Here is an 18,281-nt window from a genome sequence, read left to right as displayed (position 1 = left end):
CACATTAGTGGAGAGAGATTTGACTTTTCAACCACCCCCACACGACTTGCGTGCTTTGTGCTTTATCATTAGGTTATAACAGCAATATTGATTGGAATATTTTTAGTTGGGCATAAATATAATATATATATATATATATATATATATATATATATTTGACCATGCGTGTGGGAGTCATTTAACTTTACAACCACTTCTATGTAACTCCCATACTTTATCATTGGGTTATATCAACATTGGTTTGAATATCTTAAATGTAATAATTATATTGGTATATCGGCTAAATGAACAAGTCACTATTTAAATTATTCACCATGGGTAGAGGGAGAACAATCTTCATGTCACTCACGCGCTATATCATTGGGTAATTTGCAACTCCTGTGCCTGCGTGTAAAAGAGTATAACCACTAAACCAAAGTTAAGGGCTAATGAATAGTACCATATATAAGGTGGGTGAAGGCTTTACAAATTGGTAATGTGGTACTAAACTAAATAAGAATGTTTTAAAACCAAAGATGAGCCCAATATACATGGGCCTCTAACGAGAGAAAAAGAAAATGGGCAAGTCATTATTTACATTATCGCCATGGTGCAAAGAGATTTGACTTTTCAACTACCCCCATGTGGCTCGCGCTCTTTATCACTAGGTCCTATCAACATTGGTTGAAATATTTTCATTTGGGTGTAAATGTGACAATCATATTGATATATCTTGACAAAATGGACAAGTCATTATTTACATTATTCACCATGTGTGAGAAAAGATTTGATCTTTCAATCACCCACATGTGACTTCCGCACTTTATTATTGATTTATATTAGTTGTAATATCTTCAGTTGGGCATAAATGTAATAATCATATATATACATACATGTAGGCTTAATTGACAACTCATTATTTACATTATTCAACATGGGTGGAGAGAGATTTGACCTCCCTACTACCCCCATGTGACTCCCATTGGGTTATATCAACATTGGCTTAATAAATATATTTGCAAACATAAATTAATCTTATAAATAATTAAAACAAAAAATATAAAACAAATAATATAACATAAAAAGTTTATTCATAAATTTTAACTCATTAGAATTATGACAAATATACCTAAGAGCCTTTGGTCAAATGGTATTGGCCCACTGTTTTAAGTTTGATTTGGGCTAGGGTTCAAAATGTGTCGAACGCAATGATGCCAAGGGTCCTCTGGTATAGGAGTGAACTTGCAACCCAATCTCTGTGTTGACCGAGTGACAATGCATGGGTGGACTGTCATTACTCATATGTGCACGCCTCTTATTATATATGTACTTGTTGCATTTGCATTAAAAAAAATTATGACTATATTTAACCCAATTTACATTCATTCATTAGAAGTGTATTGTACATGCGCTTGTCACACACTTAGTGCCATTTTTGCTAATTAATTTCACCAAAATTAATATTACTCATATACCTCCACAGAAGCAAGTAATTAAAATCATATTTGTTTATATATTTTTATAAAATATTTTTATTTGTGTATATACCTCGTAGGTTAAAATTTAATTCACAAATTTGATAAAATATATATTGATTTTTAATTTTCCCCATAAAATTGTAATAGTAAAGAATAAATGATAGTTTACTTTGTTACAAAATTTTCAGTCAATTTTTTTAAATAAATTTAGTTGGTTTTTTATCCAAAGGTATGCAGGCAAATAAAATTGATTTACAAGAGTATTAAAAAGCAAATATAGTTGATATGGGGGGCATAAAAAATTACCCATTTTTTAAAGAGCATGTGAGAAAAAAAAAATCCTTTCATTATTTTCTTATCAAGATACGAGGAAAATCGATTCTAAAATTATCAAATGGATTATAACTCACTATCACTTTGGAAAATTTAGTTTCTAATAATATTTTCACTACAACATATGCATGATCTAATAGTAAGTCATTTGAATGGGGTGAGTGGTGCAAAATTGAATTCTCATATTGTATAGTACTATATAAATATTGTAAAAATACTATTATAGTACTATTCATCCACACCCACAATTTACTAGATCTTTTATGGGAGAAGTTATATTCCTGTAGGTTATAAAACAGAGATATTTATAATTGTGTTGTTGTGATCCTTAATATATCATCATGGATGCATATGTGTTAGGCTAACTCACATGATAAACTCTTAAAAGATAGTTAAATCATTGTAACTGGTGCACTATCATATATATTTATTTGTTTGACAATTCTTTAAAAGTACGCTTGTTGCTTTAGTAAAAAATAATAATAATAATAATTTCACTCTTTATATCAATCTTGATGTCAAATAAACTCCCCATATTTTTTAAATTTTATTTTATAGAATTTGATTAAAAAAAAAAGTACAAATGTTAATTTTCCAACATCATCATAAATAAACAAATAAACTTCAAAAAAAAAATCAAGTAAAAAAAAAAAAAACGAAGTCTTTCTTAAAAAAGAAACCCCCAAAATGGCATAGAAATAGCTAAAAATTCAGGGGTTTCTTTGAAATACCACCCCATAAAACGCCTGTACACGCCACACAGTGACACGTGTAAGCAGTAAACCGGGCGGTAATAACAACAAATGATAACTTATAAAGTTGTGCATGTACTTGAGAGTTGAAAGAGGGGCCAAAAAAGGAGAAACTGCAAAGAGGAAAGCGTGGCTGGCAAATGGCAATGGAAAGAGAGAGGAATAGAATTGGGTGAGTTATACTGATACACTGCTCTTTTAAATGAAAATACTATGAGAAAGAGGGGCCCCCCACTCATGCTTTGAAAACCCCCCTCACTCTCACTCTTTTATACTTCATTCCCTCCTCCTCCTCCTCCTCGCTGCTGCTGCTTCTTCTTCCCCTTTGCATGCTCTTTTCGATCTCTTTCTTTTTGGATTGCAAGAGGTTTAGTTGAATTTCGTTCGTTGCTCTGGACGAGCATCTAGAGGGGAAGTAAGATTTTAGGGCTTTCTCGCTCGATTCATTGTGTTCGCGTGAATTGTGGCCTTGTGTGGGTGTGATTAATTGGTTTTTTTTGCTCTGGAAGTGGTGTTGATTTGTGGTTTAGGGTTTGTTGGATTTGATCCAGGGTTTTTGGTGGTGTTTATGTTTTGGGTTTAAATCAGAGTGGTTTTTGAGGGTGGTGATGATAGAGATACTTTTGTTGATGAGGGTTCTTTCTATTTTGTTTTTCGTTTTTGAGGAATTTGATGCTAAAAATGTTTGTTTAGCGGTGCTCTTGATTGTGTGGATCAGAGAAATTTGGGGAGGGGAGAAAAGTTTATTTTTTTTATTTACTTGTTTTGAGTTCAATTTATTAGGAACTCATGTTTTGCGCGTGTGAGTATGCGTTTTTTATTCTTTGTTTTAATTGCAAATAAATGCCGGGGCAGAAGAATTACTGTATATAGATTAACAATATATAACTTTATTGCTGCCAGAGTACTCTGTCGCTTTAAATTCTGGTGATCATTCCGTTGTTTAAATAGCAGCATGGTGGCTGGAAAGAAGACAATGGCATCCACTTTCCCTGATTTTTCTTCAAAGTTTTCAAAGCCTGGGAATAGTGCTGTTTCTCATAGGAACTTAAGCAAGAGTGATCTTGGAGGAATGATCTTTGGATGCAAGCACCACACTATGGCTGAGTGCCTATCAAAGCTGCTATTTGGTTTGTCCTGCTTCATTGTCTTTGACATTTATCTGATATTTGTTCAGTAATTTGCTGGGCAGTCATCTTATGTGCATGTTTTTCTCACATTTCTTTAGCTGGTGGGTTGATAAAGAATGCATTGAAAGTTTAGCTTCCCCCTAATTCTTTCTGGTTTTGGATAGTTCGACCTGGAAAATGACTCTGTTCTGGCAAAATTATTGTTTATTCCCTAGTCTACCACAAGTATACATCTTGATGATAATGGGCATTATTAACTAATATATTTGCCATGTAATGACTCTGCCATGTTCATGTTAGGTGTTACCTGCTTCTGTGTTTCTTGTACTTAGGCCAACATTTTTCCTATAAGAGATATGAGTGCGCATGGTTGGATTTGATAGCTTCACATATATCTCTCCAAATAATTTCTCCCTTTTTGTGGTGTGTCAATGCCCAATTCATCTTCACCTCCCTTATATTTTCTACTTGGAGATGGTTCCATGCCCAATTCATCTTTGTGGTGTGTCCTGCTTCTTTGTTGGTTACCTTTTCATTCTACTTGGCTCATGATCATGGCATTCCATAGGCTCATTAGGTTTGTCTTAGAATGATGAAAATGTATTGAAATGGGGTCTCTATACTATATGAGTTGTGATAACCACAATTGAGCTTTATCATTTTAAGCCCAGATGGTGCCTCACATTGTTTGGTCCTACATCTATGTGCATGGTCCAAAATCTCTCTTTTATGCCAATAGGACCATAGGATTATTGCTATCTTGTACTCGGTTGTACACATAACTTAAAAAATCCTGTTCTCATCTTCTTGACTGTCAATATGTAAACTCTGAAGTGTGAACCACATCAATCATATCTTTCAGCTCAAACCCACATCATTCATGTTTCACTTGACAGGGCTGCCGGCATTGCATTACCCGTATGTAAGAAATGTCGAACCAAATTTGCCCTTGTTCCTATTTAATTATGATGACCGGAAGCTATATGGAATTTATGAAGCTGCATGCCATGGTGTTATGAATATTGACCCACATGCTTGGACAGATGACGGTGCATGGAAAACTCCTTTCCCTGCACAGGTAATGTTTTTGAATTATCATTTTGCTCTTTCTATTGATTCTTTTTGTTTTTTTAAAGCCTATTATGACCTTTATGAAAATTTTTTATTCAATGTTATGAAGGTTCGCATCCGTGTTAAAATTCAATGCCAGCCACTCCTTGAGAGTCAGTATCGTAAGATCATCGAGCGTAATTACTACCAAGGCCAACATTTTTGGTTTGAATTAGACCACACCCAAACCAGAGGCTTAATAGCATTGTTTCGACCTTGTCCTACAAACACCATTCCCGCAACCATTGCAACAAGAAGGAGCAGCTCCTCGACTGCATCACCAGTGGCCGATTGGAAGTCAGTTGTTATCAGGGGGCATGTGGATACTGAGGCTGCAATACCCAAAAAGAATTCAGATGCATCTCCTGCAGTGAATTCAAATATGTTTGCCTCTCTTGACTTTGATCATGAAGAAAGTGACTGTGCCAACTCAAGCAAGATGTCTTCTGCTGGCCCAGAAGATATAGTAGCCAAAGAGCCAGCACCAAATTCAGAGGAGTTGGGGAAGGATTTTGTAGACACCCCTCATGTGGATGCCACCCCTGACCTAAATGTCAGTGATCAAACACTGCCCAAACAGCAATATGCTGATGAGAGATTTCAGAATGAAGTAGAAGCAGTGGTCCTTAAGCTTCAAACGCTGTCTGCTAAACGTAGTTCTTTACTTTCATCTTCCCTGCACTCTGAGAATGAATGTTCATCTTCCCTGCACTCTGAGACTGATTTGGTTTCTTCTGTTGCTACAATTGACTTGAATGAGGACATTGGAAAGATTTCAGAAGAAACTCCAATTCTTACAGTGGAGGACAATATAGAATTGGATCATTATCAAGGAAAGGAAGAGGTATAAGCCCTCTTCTTTCATTTATCATGTCTTATTTCGTTGTGTTCATACAAATGCTTACTTTTTTTTTTGATGCATGAATGTAGGTGGTGCAGCTTGTGAAAGAAATAAAAGCGAAAAGCTTAGTGTTGGAGAAAAAGCAGGTACCTTTTTTTCATAGACAATATCTGGAATCTAATGCAAACTATGAATGCTTTTGTGGCCGTGTCTTTAGTGTGAGAACACTGAGAAGTATCGTTACTTGGATTTTGCATGACGTGGCTGCGATGGAACTACTACTAGTTTGCGTCATTTTTGCATTATTAATGAGAATGTAAACATGTTATTTTTGAACTCTCTTATCTGATACCACTACTAGAACACATGGTGATATGAGTATCTATAAAAATAATAACAATAAGAATCATACGAATGATAAAATGAGTAAAAGAAATCTTTCAAGCTTTATCGGCTTGGGTGATGCCGCTTCAAGACACATCGTGATTGGCATTTCAAATGTGTTCTTTTAACACATTTCAAATGCTGATTAGGTTAAGAAAAACTAAAAATAATATAATTTTCAATTATTATTTGAGAATCTCAACTAATTAATCATAAATTTTCCAATGAGAGAAGTGTTGTGTGTGTTTTATATTTTTACAATAATTTTATTAATAAAATTATTGATACATATGTATATATCTATATATTAACTAAAAATTAATTTCTGTCACACAGAGCTTAATCCAAAAATATTTGAGAATATCTTAACAAAATCCATCCTAATTAGATGATAAATTCTGTTTTTTGCTTTGGGATAGAGCTTTATTATATAATGGTAAATACATTGTGTCATGCCAACCCACTTTCTATCGCCCAAAGATGGCGATAGGACATTGGAGTTAATTATGGAATTGGTTAGAAATGGTTGAAGTTTGTTGGGGAGTTGGTTGTGAGAAAATGTAAGCCATTGAATCAAGTTGATTGTTGTGTTATAAATACCCTTAGAATCCGTTCTTTTTCCAAGTTTTCCTTATCTCCGTAACTTCTTATTTGATTGTTGTCGTTAGTGAAGGGTTATAAATACCCTTAGGATCCATTCTTTTTCCAAGTTTTTCTTATCTCTGTAACTTCCTATTTTAAACGGTGACAATTGTTAATGGGAAAATTGAAAAATATTAAATAATAAATATATTCTAAACTGTTAATTTAAATCATTTTGGCATTGTAAAAAATATATTTTATAAGTATCAAATTCCTTTTTCTTACTTTTGAATTGATTTTAAGACGACTTAAGTTCCCATTTAAAATATTTGAATTATTTCAAATGTTGGGAGTCAAATCTTATTTTCTATGGTGTTTCCAATGTTGGGATTTAAACTTCAATCTTCAAACGGATAAATAAGGTCAAGATTATTAATTATCAAGGATAGTAACAGTTCAATCTTAGTTAAATCCTCCATGGGGTACGTTAGAGTAACTAAATAATCCCACATCAGCTAAATTGGGATAGTAACCGTTCAATCTCAGTCAAATCTTCTGTGGGATGCGCTAGTAACTAAATAATCCCACATCGGCTAATTTAGGATATGTGAATCTATATATAAGTATATGTCTATCTATAAATAGTGCCACATCGGTAACAAATATGTTAGACATGTGAAACATTATGAAGATGTAAAATGATAAGATAGAAGGGATTTTTATTATTATTATTATTTTAAGATACGAACAAATATGCTAGACGACAAATAAATATGCTAGACGGCATGTGAAGGATATCGTATACTTGAGCACTATGTTAGGTAGGCACACCAAGAAGCTAGATAATCATCTTCAATAGTAGCATGGTTTATGATTTTTTTTTTTAAATTTTGCAGATATGCAATTTTTTCATTATCCTAAGCAGTAATATTTTAGGCCATGAAGCACCAAAGGAACGGGATTACTGAACCTATTTGTGTTTGCTATTGATGGTTAAATTATTTCATGTCATAGGACTAAGCTAACTGAGATCATTATAGTTGCGGACTAATTGTCATTGAAATTTATTTGATTTGCTTGAGTATAACTTTGCTAATATATTTGGTGATGGATGAGTTCTAAGATATTTTTTGTAAGCTTTACTTTACTGGAAATAATATGATTTATGAACACTACACACTTAGACACATGTTCTTTTCTCTGTATTTTTAGGTTGAATCTGATCAGGAAATTCAACGACTGAAGGATCTTGTGAAGCACTCTGAAAGAAAAATAGAGCAACTGGAAGAACATTTAAAGGACTTAGAAACCAAGCTTGAACCTTCTATAACACTTGATGAGTCACTGAACAAATTTGTTGATCAGTACTTTGGTTCAGATAAAGTGATATACCTAATCGGTGGATATGATGGCGTGTCATGGTTATCTTCATTAGATGCCTTTTCACCATCACTGGACATACTAACTCCTCTAAAATCAATGAGTACTGCTCGTTCATATGCATCTGCAGTTGCACTGCATGGAAGTATTTATGCATTTGGAGGTGGTGAATCTAGTGGTGGAAATGTGTGGCATAAAACAGGTAAATTCATTGTTTTAGATGTTCAGAAATTTATTTTTATCTTCTTTCAATCATTACTGATCTAATAGACGTAAATGGTGATATCTGAAGTTGAATGCTATAATCCAAAGTATGATGAATGGACTATGTGCTCTCCTATGAGCACTGAGAGGGGGAATCTTGCTGGGGCTACTTTGAATGGGAAAATATTTGCTATTGGTGGAGGCAAAGGAAGTGACTGCTACTTTGATGTTGAGATGTTTGATCCTGCTCTTAATAAATGGTTTAACTCTACATCAATGCATGAAAAGGTATGCCTTATTTATCTTTTTGTTTTGGTGGTTGTTACTAATGTGCATTCGATTGCAACGAGTAGCTTGTTTGAAGCCAGTGTGCTGAAACACCACTGAGACATTCAATTTTGTCACTTTGAATAGAATGTGAGTCAAATTAACCTTTGGCATACCTTGTTTGAATGAACCAGTATCTTACTAGGTAGTTGCCAGGACGTATCAGTTAATTTAATGAATTGATTAGTCCCACCAAAATTGATAAATTGCAGTGAAGTTGATAATACATGCACAAATAGCCAGATTAATTTGCTTTCTTTGTGTCATACGTGCTAGTTTTTTTCTTTTAGTTTATTAATTACTGTAGTACATAACAACTACAAAAGAGACTTGTCCTGCTTTATCCTATCGTGAGATTATTAATTTAGCTTTTTATCGTCAATTAAAAAAGAACTTTATACTTGAAAGGGAGATTTGTGATATTTATAAGTACGTTTATTGTTTTATTCTTCCAGCGCTTAGCACTTGGTGCGGCAGAACTTCATGGCACACTTTATGCTGTTGGGGGTTATAATGGATACTCTTACTTACAGTAAGAATTCTACCATCTGCTGCTTTTTTTTCATGTGCCTCTTAGATGAAGCCTCTTAGGAGCATTATAAGCAAACTTTTGTAAATGAAATCCTAGTCTCATTCTCTTTAAAAATAAACCACATTAAACAACTTAGACTGGTTATTGAATTTTCTTTATCTAATGAAACATGTATTCCTTTAATGTTTCTTTGATCATTAAAAGATAACAGTCAGTTTAACATACATTGCATACAATTACTTAAAAGTTGAGTTTGTGGGAAATTTATTATTGTTCTACTGTGTTTTAATTACCATTGTGCTTGTAGTCTAAAATCTTTTGGGTCTTCTCCATGTATTTGTCTTTGATTCTTGAGATGCTGAAAGTAAATTCCCGTCTCCTGTGTGAATGTCCTCGTAATTGTTAGTTCGGTTTTCTTGAGATGGTGGAAATAAATTCCTGTCTCCTGTGTGAATGTTCTTGTGTTTGTTACTTCGGTTTTCTCTTTTATTTTTGTGATTTCCTTGATACTTCTTGACACAACCTAGGTTGTCTATTTTCTTTTACTGCCCATTAGTGATGCAATGCAGATCATAGTTGATTAGATGATCAATTAGCCTTTTCTGTTCGCCTTTTTCTCTATTCTCAGATCGGCTGAAAGATATGATCCCCGGGAACGATACTGGACCAGGTTGCCAAACATGAACTCAATAAGAGCTTGTTATTCACTGCAAGCCTTTAATGAGAAATTGTGAGTTCTTCTGTACACTGTCCGCTTAAATAGATTGTGCATGCATTAGTAGTCGATTTCTTGTATGTGCTCATGTGTGTTAACATCATTTTTCTCAACCAGGTATGCTATTGGAGGATATGATGGTAAAAAAATGGTATCAAGTGTGGAAACGTTTGATCCTCGCATGGGTTCATGGTTGATGGATGAACCGATGAAGTTTGCGAGAGGCTATGCTGCTTCCGTGGTGCTTGATAATGCTCTTCTTGTAATTGGTGGAAGTTTAGATGGAGATAATGTCACCGAAAATGTAAGTAACCTTCACAGAACTTTATTTTTGCCTTAATGTAATTTAGATGTACATGATTTTCTAACCAAATGTTATGCCAGGTTGAATCATACAAAGATTGTATTGGATGGACTAATAAATATACAAAAGCAATTACAAAAAGGTGCTTCTTTTCTGCTGCTGTTTTATGAGCTTGGCAAGGGAGCTATTAAAGATGTGTGGGGTTGTAATTATATTGGTTGAAATAATTCAGTAATTGTTGTAGTGTGTAGTTTGTGTATAGGAAAATGCTAATCAGATTGCATTGATTAGCATTTCATTTATGTAATTAATTTGGCTAGTTTTATTGAGTATAGAATGTATACCAAATTGGTGTTGACTTGAAGTAACTGTGGAGGATCTAACCTTATTAAGGGTTGTTCCTTCTGTTTGTTTTTTAAGTTAGTGCACCAAAGAAGAGGGTTTTATGTTTCATCTCGCCCTCTCATGATGTGCCTTTTTTTATCTGCCTTATTCTCCATTGGTCGGATTGGTATTTTTATTTTCATTTTTTAAATATTTAATCAATATATATATATATATATTTTAATCATTTGATTTTTCATAAGCCAAAAATGTTTTTTGCCAACTCCTCCAATTTCAAAGTATTTCCCACACTGAAAAACATTTCGGCAAAAGCAACATTTACCACCTGAGATAGAGAGGAGGGTAAATTGCGGTAGTAGAAAATTGAGAATTTCTCAGAAACGCTCCAGCCCTGGTGGTAAACACAGACAGCAAAACGGCCATTACAACCCAAGTTACTAACCATCACTTGTCAATGATAAAAAAAAAAAGAAAAAAAAGAGTCCAGGCAAGAAGAGCCTATTGTCATTTTGATTTTTTTAAGTTCCCATCCCTTTCTATTACTAAAGCCTCAAAAGCTTCCCAACCAACCTGCTTGATAAATTTCTTCTTCAGAATTCAACCCTCAAAATGCATATTAACAAAACGCCACCACACTGGCATGGAACAGACTTCAGAAGGTAACAATGGACTCTATGGCTGGTCAGAATAAGATACAAGTTCTATAGGGTCTGAGATAATTTCTGACCGATGGTTTAATGGACCAGAGTTCTGGTCATTCTCTCTGAAGTCTTTTATCTATACCACTGATCATTGAACCTGCAATAGAGTAGCAAACTTGGTGTTTAGTGTCATCTTTGTTATTTTCAAACATGGTTTGGCTCATTTAAAGCAATCATACAATGAGGGCATGGAGTGACAGCCATGGAATAAACAAAGGAAAAAGGGAGACTAACTTAAGCAGGTAGTACACCATGACAGACATTAAACATGAGATTTTACATATTTGTTAAATGAGTTGAAAACCAAATAGATAAAGGCAAAATGACATTTTGACACAATGAACATTCAAACAAGATCAGATCCTGACAGAGAGGTAAACATCGACTTGAATAATCAGGTCACATATCATTCATTAAAATAAGGACTCAGTACCCATCATCAAAAACCACAAACATTTCCAATGAGGTGGAGAATTGCTCAAGGGCAGAGGGCACAATGTTGGTGGCAGATTGCAGCACCAACCTAATGTCCATCAATCCAAGGATTATGATGTGATCATAGAGGCTGATGGAAACATAAGATGTGTGGTCTTAACACAGGGTCAGTATGTCTGTGGTAAGGAGAAAGATCCGGCCCACATTACAAAGAAGATGTTTGATGCACTCACTAAGGCTGTCAGCAAGTTTGTGTGGTTTATTCCAACGCAAACCAATCAGGAAATAGATCAGCCTTTTAAGGAGAAGCAAACCGCAGCAAGAGCCAAAAGACGAGTGGCTCATGGTCTAATGTGACTCCGAGATAAGTCAAACCCTATGAGACAATTGACTTTCAAACTCAAATATTTTGTATCCTGGAAGAGGCGTAGTAGATTATGATGGCACCAAAGGTCCTGAAACTTTATTTTGGCCATCGATGGAGTGTTATAGGCAACCAAGAAATAATATGAGATAATGCCTATGCAAATCCTACTGAGTTATACTACTTTCAAGATCCTAGTGTTTTCATGTCACTTAACTTTTCATTCCATGCATTCGGGCTTACTGTCAACAAACTCAAAATCTTAAGCATCTAAAGTGACCCTCTATTTCCAGTTCAGCAATACTTCTGATTATGGTTACATTAATTAATAAACAATTCATATTTCAGATTAGCTCATTGTCTGATATAATTACGAAAACTGCCAATGGTTACCGGCAAAGAAATAATACGTGCAAAAATAGATGTCATTTATGAAAAGATTATGCTCGATAAAAAGAGTATCCTACCATGCAGTCAAAGAAGCTATACATAAATATTGGATGTGCATGAACCTTAAAGGAAAACACACACCCACACCTGAAAAACAAGTGTGCCCATGCATGGCAGTGTTTATAGATAAACAATTGATCTATCATGACCATGGCAAACTTCTTCACATGGGAAACAAACAACACATAAAAAGATGTGAAACAGATACCAATACCATATTTTCAAACACATAGGGGAGAATGCCTCGCTTACAATGGAACCTTTTAAGAAAACCAATGGGAAAGGACATCAAATGAGTGTGCTATACAAGGCGAAGCAGATAAAATTGATCTATCATGTGCATGCCATGATTTTTCCTAAATGAAATAAATATCACTTTGGGATAGTGCGAAAGATGTAACGATTTTACTTGCAAGACATAAATGCTTCATTTAAATTTTTAAATGTATGTTTTAACCAAAAAAAAATTCATGGAGGGGAAGGACATCAAATGAGTGTTCCATACATGACAAAGCAGATGGTTAAAAAGTAATCCATCATGTGCATGCCAAACTTCTTCATACGTGAATCATATACCAGAGAGGAAGTAAGTCAGAAACATAACATTCTTAGGCGCAAAACAGAAATGTTTTGCTTGCATGAAAATTGTTAAAAAGCCACAACAAGAAAGGATATCAAACAACAAAGCAAATTGTTAAACAACTGATCAATTGTGTGCACGTCATAGTTTTAAACAAGTATCACACTGGTAGAACATGAAAAACTAATGTGAAAAAATACAACATTTTTATGCACAAGGGGGTAAATGCCCCGCTTAAAATTTGCTCAAAACACCAAAATGGGAAATGATCAAATCAATGAACTGCACCATACATGGCAAAGCACATAAGCCAAACAAATGAGTCAGCATGTGTTTGGCATAGTTCATACATTAAATAAATATAACATTTTTTTGGTGCAATGCAAAACTTTTCACTTGCATGCAACTTATTAAAAAAAACCCCACAACAAATAAACTTCTAGGATGAAGGAACAAAGGGAATTTTGTAAGACTTACCATCTCCAGCCAAAATTATAACAATCAACATGAACTAATCCAACCCAGCTAGCTTTTTTCGCAACTCAATGTTCCTACTTTCCTGCCAACAAAAGAATAAAGAATTAATTGATAGGTAAAAACAACCTGGTCACAATAGAAATCAACTTTAATTTGACCTAAACAAAGAACTCACGGCTGTTTTTTTTTTCCTACTATTGCCTACTGGACTGCATTTACAAAGAACTTTGTGACAATAATTCAGCTGCCCGAATTCAAAAGCTCAATGGACACTCAACTAACTCAAAATCATTCACAGTTCAGAGAAATTAAAATAGAAGTTTATATAAAAGCTCAACATATGCACATTCATATATCCAGTGAAATGAAAACAGCAGTTACTTCAACATCTACTGCACGTTCACTTGCCCAACCACAAGAATCTGTGAACCCTTTTCTCATAAATCAATGAGGTACCATCAATAAGATTCACGCAATACAGAATGAACTAAACTATAATCATGAAAAGAAACATCCCAAACAGTTGAAATCACTGATATAATAAATAATGTGAACAATCACAAAACTGAGGAACAAGCTCACCTGCTCCAAAACCCTAACATTGCTCTCCTCCACATTCCGGGCGAGGCCCTCAAGTTTAACAAGCATCTTCTTATATAAATCCTCCACCTCCGAAGTATACTCCGCAGCCCCATCTCCCACCAAAATCCCCAACCTCTCAATTCCGAACCCCTCCGCAGAGACATCGAGCACCCGCTGCTCATGTGCCACTTGCCGAAGGCCATTGAGACTCCGTCTCTCCCCCCCATCATCATCTTTCCACCTCGGTGCCATCGGAATCCAAGGGAACGGTGACTCAGGAGTAAACGCCCCATACTGGCCCCGGAAAGCCGGGCCAACGTTGACGATACTCACCGATCGCGGTTCCAGAGCGCCGCTGGGGCAGATAACGAACGCGCGGTAGTCATGCGTGTGTACGGCTTGGTTCCCCGACTCCAACGACGACAAGAGGAGAAAAACGGAGGGTCTAGCGCTGAAATCGGCGGAATCCTGGATTACAGACTTGAAGAGCGAGAGTGAGACAGCGCGCTCGCGCATAGAGGGGCGGAGGGGGGAACGACGGCGAGCAGAGAACCAGCCGATGAGGTGTGAGCCGGGGACGGGAGGAGAACACAGGAAGGAGGAATTGGAATCGATGCGGCCAAGAGGGTCGAAAAAGGACGCAGGGGAAGATGAGGAGAGATGGGAGGTGACGACGGCGGCGAGGGTTGGGGAAGGGGAAGGGCCGAGGTCATCAGTGGGTTCGCGAGGAGGGAGAGGGACAGCGCGGCCGAAGAGGAGGCCGTTGGAGTCGCCGGAGGAGGAGGAGCATCGGTGGAGGATGGCAGCGAGGACGGGGCCCGGGATGGAGATCTTGTCGAATGGGGGGAGGTCGTCGGCCATGGAGAGAGATGATCAGTAACAAGATCGGGAAAGAAGATGAGAAGCCGAAAGGTGGGGGCTGGACGCTGGTTTAACTATGTGCTACATCACGTGAATTGAACGTGATAATACCGCATTGGAAACTGTTTATTTGTGAACACCTTTCTAACAACGTGTGTGTGTATTTTTTAAAAAAAAAAGCAATTTTTAATAGGGAAAATTCAGATTTTTATAAATAATGTGTATTAAGTTAACGATCATGTTTCTATTGATATCGGTCCCTGCTTATGGTGTTCCTGTCTCACTACCAAAAATAAATAAATAAATAAATTTATTAAAAATTTATTATTTTTCTAAAATTATCCTTAATTTATATTTTCATATTTTTCTTTTATATTTAATTTAAAAAATAGAATTAAATAGAATGTTAGGATAATTTTGAAAAAAAAATAATAAATAAAAATTGATAGATAAAAAAGAACATAGATTCATGACATATAAGAAAGAATGGAGAGAATATATAACTACCCTTAACATGGTTTATCCACGTTTATAATAATAATAATAATAATAATAATAATTTGTGTAGAAAACTTCTTTTGTTTTTCCAATTTTCATAATATAAAGCTTACATGGAAAATTTCATTTTTTTAATTCATTTTTTGAATGTCTTATTTTGCTTCCCACCTCTCTCATTCTCTCTATCACATATGACAAACGTTGTCATGGGCCTTTCTAACAAATATGACAAATATTGTCGGGAGTATGTGCATTGGACAAGGACTAAGAGTAAAATATTCAGTTTATGCACTCTCACTTAACATGATTCATATTATAAATCCGAACTCACAAGAAATTAATTATTACTATTGAGTCCAACGAGACTAGAGTGTTGGACTTTTGAATATCCAACACTATTATCTTTCTTTTTCATTAGAATCATTTAATCATCCTCTGTGTATATATATTCAATTTTTTTTTTACCGAATTATGTTTTTTTTTGTCTTCAAACACTTGGTTTTTTTACGCTTTTAATTACAATGATTTTCTTTGGTCTAATATATTTTGGATATTGCATTCATTTTCTTAAAACAAATAGTGATGATCTTTTAAAATTCCCAAATATGTTTCAATTATTTTATATAAATTTTAAAATATTTTAAATTTACATTAAAAAAAAACTCCATATTAATTTGATCCATTGCCATCATCACAATAATCAAGTCATAAAGCATTTAATTTTTATAAGAAATATCAAGAGTTAGATACCCTCCTAGTATATGGTTAACGTGTAAATAGATTATGTGCGGTGGTTTTTTTAAGAAGTAAATGACAATAACATGGGCCACTAACGAATTCAAGTAAATCATGCCTGAATGTGTTTTGCTAATTTCATATCTAAAACCATCATTTTGTTATTTTAATTGAAAATGAGAAGGGCATGCAACAAAATCCTGTTTTATTTGCCCTTGTTCTCCTCTTCAAAATTATATATATATATATATATATATATATATATATATATATATATATATATATATATATATATATATATATATATGTAAATTATGTTGGAAAATCTTATTTGTTGGAGTAGAAACGGGAACGAGATGACGAAGATCGAGGGCGTGCAGAAGCATCGTCCCCTAGAACAAATTCGCCTTCCTTTTTGCGGTCGACAAGAAACTCGGGATGGCGTTGTTCTCCGGGGATTCACGATCCCAGGTTCTGCTCGCTCGCACTGCAGCAGAGAACGTTTAGCGCTCGAGAGAAAGAGGAAAAGATAAAGATTATTCAAATCTGGTGAGCGTAAGAGAGCATAACCACTAAAACAAAGTTAAAGGATAATGAATAGTACTATATATAAAGTGGATGAAGTTCTTGTAACTAGGCAATATGGTACTAAACTTTTAGTGGGAATGTTTTGAAACAAATATGGGCCTAAAGTAAATGGGCCCTCTAACAAATTAAAGCCTTCAAAACTTTAAAAAGCTTTGGATCTTTTCTCGTCTTAGTAAAACCGGTGGGAAGAGAGAATATATGTCTTTAATTATGTTTTTTTTTCAGTTAAACGTTTTTAAATGTGCATTGGTAGAAGGGTCTTGATTTGGGTAAAAAAAAAAAAAGAAAATTATTTTTATTATTATTACTTAAAAATAATAAATAATTTCAACAGATTTTGTCTTGCACTTTTTTATAATAACAAATATTTTTTTTTAAGAAAAATATCACAAATCAAAACAAGTTAAATTCATTTTACAACATCATATCTTGTAATAATAATAAATTTCATTTGTAAGCTTTATTTTTATCATTATTCATTTATTTATTTATTTTTAATGAGCTACATAGCAGTTGGCAGAACAACTAACTCAATAGACACAACCACCTAGATTATTCTAACCATCTCAACGAATCCATTTTCTTTTTAGAATAATTTAAGTGAGTGCTTGGAAGCTTGGATAACATGGGATGGGGATAGGATATCCACTAGTTAGCTTGTTTGGATAACTTGATTAGCATGGATGGGGCCATCCCCATCCCTGAAAATTTGGATGAGTGGCATCCCACCAAATCGATTTGTTAGCAAAATCAGATATTGTTTAAGTCTTGGATTTGTTTGTTAGCAAAATTTGGATTTGTATTGTTAGCAAAATCACTTTTCTCTTGCATCCTTCACAGCAGTGAACAATTACCTTTATTATTGGATTAAAATCATGGTCAACTTAGCTTGATTATCATTAGTAATTTCTCAAACATAAATTTCTCTAAACACCATGCAACAATCAGCACTGAATTACAAATCACTCTTTATGTTTAAGTCTTTACCATCCGCAAGCAAGAATGCTTTTAGATTAAACCCTTAATATATATATATATATATATATATATATATATATATATATATATATATATATATATATATATATATATATATATATATATATATATATATATATATATATAGGTTAAACATTGCATTATTATATATAAGCTTATAGATATATTGCCACAGTATGTTATTTTCTCCTCTTTTTGTTTTGTTGTATTTTTAATAACTTTGATTAATGAGGCATATCTATTTATTTATGCATGCATTGGCAATTAAATACTGATATTGGATTGGATGCTTTGATAAGTAAAGCATCTCCCTCTATAGTTTTAATCAAGTGTTATATATTGACAGATATATATATATATATATATGGAGAACTCATAGATATTGCTGATTTTTAGTTAAACTATTCAATTATTTAATTTGAAAACAAAAAACGGTACATATCATTCTCATTAGTGTGTGAAAGGATAGCAGTAGAGCAGAAAAAAAAGTTGGAGTATTGATGAGATGGGTAGTTGAGATATATATATCTTTAAATTATCATCTGTGGCAAGATATACTCATCAACTTGTTCTGGTCTAACATCACGTCAAATCCTATGAAGCTCACCTCACATA

General features: G+C 34.4%; 2 protein-coding genes across 2 annotated transcripts; one reads left to right on the top strand and one right to left on the bottom strand.

Moving 5' to 3' along the window:
• Window positions 1-2,909: 2,909 nt before the first annotated feature.
• Window positions 2,910-10,517, top strand: LOC120283857 (kelch-like protein 3). Its single transcript, XM_039290626.1, has 11 exons — window positions 2,910-2,957; window positions 3,497-3,672; window positions 4,569-4,750; window positions 4,853-5,626; window positions 5,713-5,769; window positions 7,802-8,171; window positions 8,262-8,461; window positions 8,956-9,032; window positions 9,661-9,762; window positions 9,865-10,051; window positions 10,132-10,517. The coding sequence occupies exons 2-11, from the start codon at window positions 3,498-3,500 to the stop codon at window positions 10,219-10,221; spliced, it is 2,214 nt and encodes a 737-aa protein (XP_039146560.1). The 5' UTR covers window positions 2,910-2,957; window position 3,497; the 3' UTR covers window positions 10,222-10,517.
• A 160-nt stretch (window positions 10,518-10,677) lies between these two features.
• Window positions 10,678-14,928, bottom strand: LOC120250485. Its single transcript, XM_039259307.1, has 3 exons — window positions 13,986-14,928; window positions 13,404-13,485; window positions 10,678-11,194 (listed from the first exon to the last, which is right to left on the bottom strand). The coding sequence occupies exons 1-2, from the start codon at window positions 14,844-14,846 to the stop codon at window positions 13,438-13,440; spliced, it is 909 nt and encodes a 302-aa protein (XP_039115241.1). The 5' UTR covers window positions 14,847-14,928; the 3' UTR covers window positions 10,678-11,194; window positions 13,404-13,437.
• Window positions 14,929-18,281: the final 3,353 nt, after the last annotated feature.

Source organism: Dioscorea cayenensis, chromosome 19 (genome assembly GCF_009730915.1).
Source record: "Dioscorea cayenensis subsp. rotundata cultivar TDr96_F1 chromosome 19, TDr96_F1_v2_PseudoChromosome.rev07_lg8_w22 25.fasta, whole genome shotgun sequence".
Taxonomy (NCBI): Eukaryota; Viridiplantae; Streptophyta; class Magnoliopsida; order Dioscoreales; family Dioscoreaceae; genus Dioscorea; species Dioscorea cayenensis.
The sequence above is the reverse complement of the archived record's forward strand: the minus strand, read 5'-3'. Positions and strand labels throughout refer to the sequence as shown.